The 9079-nt window shown below is 48.8% G+C and overlaps 1 protein-coding gene across 1 annotated transcript in view; it reads right to left on the reverse strand.

Annotated features, from left to right (window-relative positions):
- Positions 1-7826: 7826 nt before the first annotated feature.
- Positions 7827-9079, reverse strand: part of LOC119316646 (28S rRNA (cytosine-C(5))-methyltransferase-like) — a 12900-nt gene continuing 11647 nt past the window's right edge. Inside the window, exons 11-13 of the mRNA XM_037591003.1 lie at positions 8618-8701; positions 8361-8522; positions 7827-8265 (exon numbers count right to left, since the gene is read on the reverse strand). Coding sequence (XP_037446900.1) covers positions 8039-8265; positions 8361-8522; positions 8618-8701 — 473 coding nt within the window. The 3' untranslated portion in view covers positions 7827-8038. The remainder of the gene's footprint in view (positions 8266-8360; positions 8523-8617; positions 8702-9079) is intronic.

Here is a 9079-nt window from a genome sequence, read left to right on the forward strand (position 1 = left end):
GATTTGTGGAATTCTTTCTACCGCTACCACTAAAGTAATGGTCAATGGTGCACCGGGGGACACGATCTACAACTGCAAAGGGCTACGACAAGGGGACCCTATCTCCCCAATGCTTTTCATCCTAACTATGGAACCGATGCAAAGGATGATGCAGCTAGCTGTGACCAGAGGGGTGATGCAACCTCTAGCGCGTGTGGGCATGAAGAAGAGACTATCAATCTTTGCGGATGACGTTGTTCTATTTTTCAAGCCAAATAAGGTGGCTCTCGCAGCTTGCAAGTGTATCTTGGAGCTTTTTGGTGAAGCGTCGGGACTGAAAATCAACATGCAAAAATCAGCAGCTATTCCTATTGGATGCTCGGAGGACCAGATTGCTATGGCATGTGCCGACCTCCAGTGCCCCTTGGGATCCTTCCCGATTAGGTATTTGGGGCTGCCACTCTCATTAAGGAGGCCATCAGCGATGTAGTTGAAGTATTTGGTGGATCAAATGGCTAATAAGCTACCAAAGTGGAAGGCATCGCTTATGCCAAAGAGCGGCAGACTTACCTTGGTCCAATCGGTGCTATGTGCCATGCCGATCCATGCAATGATGGCGCTAGATCTACCGATGAAAACAATTGCTGCAATGAGGAAGATTTGCAGAGGTTTCTTGTGGTGTAGACGCGCGGAGGCCAACGGTGGCAATTGTGTGGTGGCTTGGGACGCGGTGTGCACACCGAAATGGGCAGGTGGCCTTGGTTTGCCAAATTTACGCTGGATGAACATAGCAATGCAAGCGAGATGGCCGTGGCTTGCGAGGAGTGATGAGACAAGGCCATGGAGAGAGTTCAAGATCAAGGTCCCGGAGGAGTCGATGGGGCTGTGTAGGGCGGCCATGAGGAGTGTGGCAAACTCTGGGCTTGCGACACGTTTTTGGGAGGACCGCTGGCTTGATGGCAGCCGGATTCAAGATGTTGCACCGCTTGTATACAGCCTGGTTCCAAAACGCATCAGAGACTCCCGGTTAGTTGCACCGGCGGTGGAGAATGGGAGTTGGGCTTTGGATGTTGGCCCTGACATCGGACCTGCCGTGTTGCACGAGTTCTTTGTGGTATGGCAACTAGTCTCCGCTTGGGAGCCCATGGTGGATGTGCGTGACAAGGTGGTCTGGTCGTGGGAGGCCACTGGACAGTTCTCCATCAAATCTGCCTATGAGGCTGGCTTTTGGGGTCGAGAAAGAAGTGTGACGGCGGATCTAACTTGGAAATCACGTGCACCAACATGGTGCAAGTTCTTCACGTGGTTGGCCCTCAGGGACCGATGCTGGACGTCCGACCGACTAGCGAGGCGAGGGTTGCCACACCAGGACGCATGCCCGTTCTGTGACCAGGAGGACGAAACCATTAACCACATTTTACTCACTTTGCGTCTTTGCTAGGACTGCTTGGGCGAGGATCTGCGAGGCCTTGGGCAAACCGGATTGGACTCCCACTCAACAGGACAAGTTGGCGGAATGGGCTGTGGACAAGCAAGGATTGGAAGGCATGAGCACCAAAGATCTCCGTACTATTATTGTGCTAATATGGTGGGAGTTGTGGAAGCTTAGGAATGTATTATCTTTGATGGGGCGTGCCCTTGCTTAGAGTATCTACTTAGGAGAGTGAGGCAAGAGGGCCAACTGTGGGCTTCGGCCGGGCTAATGAAAGGGAATGTAACCCCCTTCTTTAGTAGGGTGGAGAGGTGGGGGACTAGTGAGGAGTAATTTGTACCAACAAACTATGTAACATGGTGGAGGCTTTCTTTGCCTTTCTTCTTTAATATATGATATGCACACTCGTGCATATTCAAGAAAAAAACTTTTATTGTTTAAAAAGGTGAGCACTGCATGTAACGCCCGAGTACCAGAGTTTTCAGCCGCCTAATCTGATCTTACAGCGAAAAATACGTCTCTTGTTACGACGGGAATTGATACAATTTCCTTTCCGATTCTTGTCGATGATAATGCGTTCTTGGGTGCAATAGTAGTAATACACTCGGAAATCTAACTCGATGTCTAGGTTCATCTGCTCCTATTCAAAAAAAAAAATCAAAGTAAATACTAGAAAAATTCAAAAAAATCCGAAATTTTTTGGGTGGTAGATAATTTGATGCTTGAGGTCCGCTCTAAATTTCAACTCATTTGAACATCTAAGCAGCTCTCGACAAAAAAGACAAACGGAAATACTAACGCCCACACGTGTGGGCGTTTGCATCTCGCCCACACTTGTGGGTCCGCATTCGTTTGTGGGTGCACGAATCTTCGTATGTTTGTGGTGCCACTTAGGACTGGGCTGGTGTGTGGGCATTCACCCGGTCGCCCACACGTCCGTTTCATCACACAAAGGGGCCGGTGTATGGGCGTTTAGCAGTTCGTCCACAGTCAGTTTTCACTCACGTACATGTCTGGTGTGTGGGCATTTATCAGTTCATCCACACGTCCATCTCCTCTCGCACATCCAAAGTTGTCACTTGCCATGTGTTTTGCAGGGTACATGGCAACTACCCTACTGTGCTTGTAAGCAGATGGCAACTCTCTCTTTTACCCGAACATGTCAGTTGCCATGTGTTTTGTAGGGTACATGGCAACTGCCCTAGTATGCAGGGGCGGATACAGCCCAACCCAGCGCCCCGGGCCCCCTTTGTATACTATAGCAGTTGCTACAGTATTTTCACTACAGCCCCAAAGAAACTTGTAACACCCCGGATGTGATTTACCCAATATGTACTCCAACTCTTGCCGTTTCCGGCCTTAAGTTATTTTATTTTCTCGGGTTCGGGTTTTTGTCTCCGTGTTTTGTTATCGTTGTCATGCATCGCATATCATGTCATCATGTGCATTGCATTTGCATACGTATTCATCTCATGCATTCGAGCATTTTCCCCGTTGTCCGTTTTGCATTCCGGCGCTTCGTTCTCCTCCGGTGGTCAATTCTACCTTTCTTTCGTGTGTGGGGTTTAAACATTTCCGGATTGGACCAAGACTTGCCAAGCGGTCTTGGTTTACTACCGGTAGACCGCCTGTCAAGTTTCGTACCATTTGGACTTCGTTTGATGCTCCAACGGTTAACCGAGGGACCAAGGCCTCGTGTGTGTTGCAGCCCAACACCCCTCCAAGTTGGCCCAAAACCCACCAAAACCCTGTCCATCATCTAGAGCGTTCGATCACGATCGCGTGGCCGAAAACCGCACCTCTTTTGGACTCTCCTAACTCCCTCTATGCCTATAAATAGAACCCCTCCAAAATCCGGATCTCCTCCTCCCCCAAAACCCTAAAATTCGTCTCCGCCGCGTCGGACCGAGCCGCCGCTGCCCGCGCCAACCAGCGCCTTCCACGTGGTGCGCCGCCACCTCCTCCCGCCGAAGCCCACGCGGCCCGGGGCAGGCCCCCGCGGCCCAGCCGCCAGCCGCCGCCCGCGCCCGGTTGCCCCGCCGCCCGGTGGCCGGAGCCCCTCGCCGCCCCGTCGCCGGCCACCTTCGCCGCCGCCGCGCCATCGGCGCCGGCTGCCGCGAGCCCGCCCGACGCGCCGCCTCACCATCGTCCAAGCCCGCGCCGCCGCCGCCAAGTCGCCGCCCCGGCGAGCTCGCCCACTCCGGCCTCCTCCTCTCCCTCGACTCCGGCAAGTCCCCGGCAAACTCCGGTGAGCTCCGGCCGGTCATCCTCGGGAAGCGTGCCCTGCTACAGTGCCACCCGCGCCGGATCCAGATCTGGATCGGATCCGGTTGACCTCTTTTACCCTAACCCTAATTTATTTGCTCCTGTTCATCATACTATAACTCCTCATCCGTAGCTCCGTTTTGGGCATATAGCATGTCAAAATGTTCATCTCAGTGAGTACATCATTTCATCTCATTGCATCATTTTTATTTGAGTTCATCTTGATGCCCGAAATGCTGTTAGAAGAGTGCTATTTGAGATAATTGTCAGATCTCCTGCTCCAATTAGATATTTGTCATTTTTGCCATGATTTATGTGTGCATGATATGCCCATGAGCTCTACATGTGTTTTGTTATATGTTTTGCCATCTATCCAGAGGTGCAACCCATGTATTTTTGTGATGTGTGTGGTGACTAGCACAAGCTTGCGAAGTGGGGCATTTGCTAATGCTGATTTCAGGGACTTAGCATTTCCACTAAGTCCTTGATCTGTTTATTTCAATATGCCATATGTTCTTGTTGTTTCCTAGTGATCCGTGCCTCTTTTGAGGATGATCAATAAGGATATTTTGTTAATCTTGTAGTGCTCTATCCATCCATGTCTTTGTTTGCAATTATGGAGCACCCTAGCTTGAGTCAATCGAGCTCTACTTTTGCTATTTCGTGAATCTGGGCAGGTTGTCTACTTGTTAGCGATTTTGCCGAGGATGTTGTAGTTGATCCGTGCATGCTATGTTATTGTTCTTGCCATGTCTAACTTGTATTTTGTGTATTCTTCATGGGTGCATGCTTAGCTTGTCATGACTTGCTCTGTAGTGAGTGCATCAAGCTCGTAAACATGTGTACTTGATATCTGTTTCAGCATGCTCCAGTTCTCACCAAGTCTGTGATCTGATTATGTTTTTGCCATGTTCACATGCTTGCAAATATATTTTCTGATCCCTTTTGGCCCAAGGTCACTAAGGGACTTTTGTTAAGCTCTTTGAGTAGCTCCATGCCATGCTTTACTTTGCCATGTTCAGGTCCTGTAACATCTAGTTTTGTTGCTCCGAAGTGTGCTATCTGATCTGAAATTCCAGACAAGTGTTAATTTCACTAAGTCTGAAATCTGTTTGTCAAATGCATTTTTGCCATACTTGTTTGAACCTGTTAATGGATGAATTGGCCGTAGATCATTGCTAGACTTTTGTTAAGCATCATGAATGGTTTCCTGCCATGTATTTTGATGCCATGTTTGGGTGCTGTAGTATGTTCATCTTGTTGCATTTAGATGGCTACTTGCTGTAAATCGCAGAACATGGTCATATTTGAATTGCTTGCCATTTCCAAACCGTAACTCTGGTTCCGGCGTTCTTTATATCGTTTTCAAGCGATTTCATCTCATCTTTCCAGTGGCATACTTGGATTTCAAAGTTGAGGCCAGGTTCATGCATTACTTGTCAAATCTTGCATATGCATCACGCATCGCATCCCGCATAGCATACCATCCTTGCATCATATTGTTTGAGCTTTGCACGTGGTTGATTGTGTTCCGTTTGCTTGTTTGTCTTGTTTGGGTAGAGCCGGGAGACGAGTTCGCTAAGGAGGATCCCGTTGAGTTTGCTTTCGAGGATCAAGTCAACTCTGACAACTTTGCAGGCAAGATGATCATACCCTCGAAATCACTAATATCTTTGCTATGCTAGATGCTCGCTCTTTTGCTATGCCTATGCTACGATGCCTACCACTTGCTTATCATGCCTCCCAAATTGCCATGTCAAACCTCTAACCCACCATGTCCTAGCAAACCATTGATTGGCTATGTTACCGCTTTGCTCAGCCCTCTTATAGCGTTGCTAGTTGCAGGTGAAGATTGGAGACCGTTCCTTGTTGGAATATTATTTACTTGTTGGGATATCATTATATTATCTTGTTATCTTAATGCATCTATATACTTGGTAAAGGGTGGAAGGCTCGGCCTCTCGCCTAGTGTTTTGTTCCACTCTTGCCGCCCTAATTTCCGTCATATCGGTGTTATGTTCCCGGATTGTTGCGTTCCTTACGCGGTTGGGTTATAATGGGAACCCCTTGATAGTTCGCCTTGATTAAAGCTTTTCCAGCAATGCCCAACCTTGGTTTTACCATTTGCCACCTAGCCTCTTTTTCCCTTGGGTTTCCGGAGCCCGAGGGTCATCTTATTTTAGCCCCCCCGGGCCAGTGCTCCTCTGAGTGTTGGTCCAACCGAGCGATGTCCGGGGCTACCAGGGGCAACTCTGGGCTGGCCTACCCGACGTCTTGCTCATCCGGTGTGCCCTGAGAACGAGATATGTGCAGCTCCTATCGGGATTTGTCGGCACATCTAGGTGGTGTTGCTGGATTTGTTTTAACTTGTCGAAGTGTCTTGTAGAACCGGGATACCGAGTCTGATCGGAATGTCTCGGGAGAAGGTCTATTCCTTCGTTGACCGTGAGAGCTTGTCATGGGCTAAGTTGGGACTCCCCTGCAGGGATTTGAACTTTCGAAAGCCATGCCCGCGGTTATGGGCAGATGGGAATTTGTTAATGTCCGGTTGTAGATAACTTGAACCTTAACTTAATTAAAATGTATCAACGGTGTGAGTTACCGTGATGGTCTCTTCTCGGCGGAGTCCGGGAAGTGAACACGGTGTTGGAGTAATGCTTGCGCATGTTGTTCTCTAACTTCTCGCTCGCGCTTTGCCTCCTCTTCTCGCTCTCTTTTGCGAACAGGATAGCCACCATATATGCTAGTCGCTTGCTGCAGCTCCACATATTACCTTGCCTTACCTATAAGCTTAAATAGTCTTGATCGCGAGGGTGCGAGATTGCTGAGTCCCTGTGGCTCACAGATTACTTCCAAACCAGATGCAGGGCCTGATGACTCCGTTCCAGATGACGCGCTTGAGCTCAAGCGGGAGTTCGACGAGGACTCACGCCGATACTACGTGTCTTTCCCTGATGATCAGTAGTGGTGCCCAGTTGGGGTGATCGGGACCGTGTCGCATATTGGGTTATCTTTTATTTTGACGCCGTAGTCGGGCCATGAGTGTTTGAATGTTGTAATGCCATTTATGTACTTTGATTGACGTGGCGAGTGTAAGCCAACTATGTATCTCCCCTTTTATTATCTATATTACATGGGACGTTGTGATGATTGCCTAATTTGCGACATTGCTTTCAATGCGGTTATGTCTCTAAGTCGTGCCTCGACACGTGGGAGCTATAGCCGCATCGAGGGCGTTACAAAACTGGGCCTCACGCCCCGGGCCCCCCCCCCCCGGCCTGGGGCCTAGATCCGCCACTGCTAGTATGTTCCTAAGTAGATGGCAATTCTCTCTTTACCCGAACATGTTATTTTGCGATGTCTTTTTATAGCGATATACGGCAACTGCCTAATGTTAGTAGGTGGCAACTTTTAAAGTTTTCAAATCATGGCAACTGTAGTAAACCAGACCATACATGGCAACTGCCTAGTGTTAGTAGGTAGCAACTCCCAAAGTTTTCAAATCATGGCAACTGTAGTAACCAGACCTACATGGCAACAACTACAGTTGTTCAAAAAATGGCATCTGACACTTGATCTGAGATGACAATTGCAGTTGAGCAACCATGGCAAATGTAGTTGTCAGACATGGCAATTGTAGTATAGCAACATGGCAACTGCAATTAAACGGACATTAAAGAGGGTCCGGACCATGGCAACTGCGGGGATGCATGATGACTGTCACGCGGGGCGTGCGAGACCGTGAGGTAGGTGGCTGACAGAGGTCGCGTGGGCGTTATCTATTTTGCCCACACATAAGCGTGTGAGAGGGACCGCGGGGAAAGAAAAAAGCGTGTGGGCATTACTTTTTTTGCCCACACATAGGCGTGTGGGCTGGTCCTCTTAGACACCACACAAAACGTGTGACCAGATCCCTTAACGCCCACACGCGTGGCAGTTATCATCGTCCAAGACAAATTGGGTCCGAACAACGTGTGAACAGTAAACATTTTTACATACCTTGATTTTGTCTTTTTTGCCGAGAGTTGCTCAGATGTCTAAATGAATTGAAATTTGATGCGGACCTCACGCATCAAATTATCTACCACCCAAAAGAAATTTGAATTTTTTTAGCATTTGTTTTGATTTTTTTGCTGAGAGGGGATGCAGATGAGTCTGGGAGCAGAAACTCCGCGTCCTAATACACGTCCCTTTTTCGATGTTAATTGCTTCAAAACTGAACGTGCACAATGTGGCCTTAGTTCACAATTCTGCCTACATATCGAGAAAATGCAAAATTCAGTTACAAGTCCAACGCCGGCTTCGTTCAGCTGCCGCTACCAAAAGAAATCGCTCAAAGATCCTAGGGCAACATCAACATCTCTATATACCCCAGATGGAGCAGAGCACGTCCATCCTGGACAATCTCAAGGAGCTGAACGCCCTGAGACCTCCGCTTCGCGTTGTGCAAGCTCGTTTCCTTTTCCTTCCCAAAGCGCGACCGTCTTCGCTAGGCTCCAAAGCATCTGCGGCGGCTGCTTTCCTCACAAAAAGCGCTATGAAGAATCCCTCCAGATCATCCTCGGGGTCCGTCCGAAGCAAATGCTCGGCTGCAAACAAGGAAAGCCGTTAGGGTGTATAAATTTCATGCCAACAGAAGGTCATCCAGAAGCGTATTTGAGTTGTTCAGGGAAAGGGAACATACCTCCGTCGAAGACCGGAAGGCCACGGCGCCTCCATTGAGGGAATGGGGTAGCGAGCTCGAAACCGAGTGATGAGGCTAAAGGTAGCACAGAGCTGACGACATCCTCATTCTCTGCCTGGTGTATTGAACAGGTGCTGTAGACCAATCTCTCTACAGAGGGAACTGCAGATGTGGACGGAAGCTTTTCACTTCAGTTTCTGCGACAGTTGTCCATAGAAATGTGATCATTAAACAGACCGAGTAGAGTAGGAACTTACATGATAGAGCATGTGAGAGAGCTTTCCGCTGAAAGGCGGACAGTTTCCGGATCCTTGCGCTTGAACCTCCATCATCCTGATCATCTGCACAACAGGGTTTCTTTAGTTTAAATGTTCCAATTGGATACTGGTATGATGGTGGTGGGGTGAATCTGTTTCCCTCACTTGCATCTTTGAAAAAATGTAGACCTTAAGAAACATCCCTGACACTGGAATGCTTCACTATTTCAGATCAAAATTGACCAAGCAAGCAAAGCCCCTGTGCCAACTACAGAACTACAGAAGGCCGGATGACCCATCAGGGTATCAGACTGCATAAGATGCTAACAGAACCATAGCCTATGTTTTTAAAGCGTCCCTAAGGCGACGCCTAGGCGACGAAGCGCTCCCCCTCCGCTTTGGAAAATCGACCGCTTTGGGTGCCTAGGCGTCCAAAGCGCCCGCCTAGGCGTCGCCTAGGCG

Source organism: Triticum dicoccoides, chromosome 6A (assembly GCF_002162155.2).
Source record: "Triticum dicoccoides isolate Atlit2015 ecotype Zavitan chromosome 6A, WEW_v2.0, whole genome shotgun sequence".
Lineage (NCBI taxonomy): Eukaryota > Viridiplantae > Streptophyta > Magnoliopsida > Poales > Poaceae > Triticum > Triticum dicoccoides.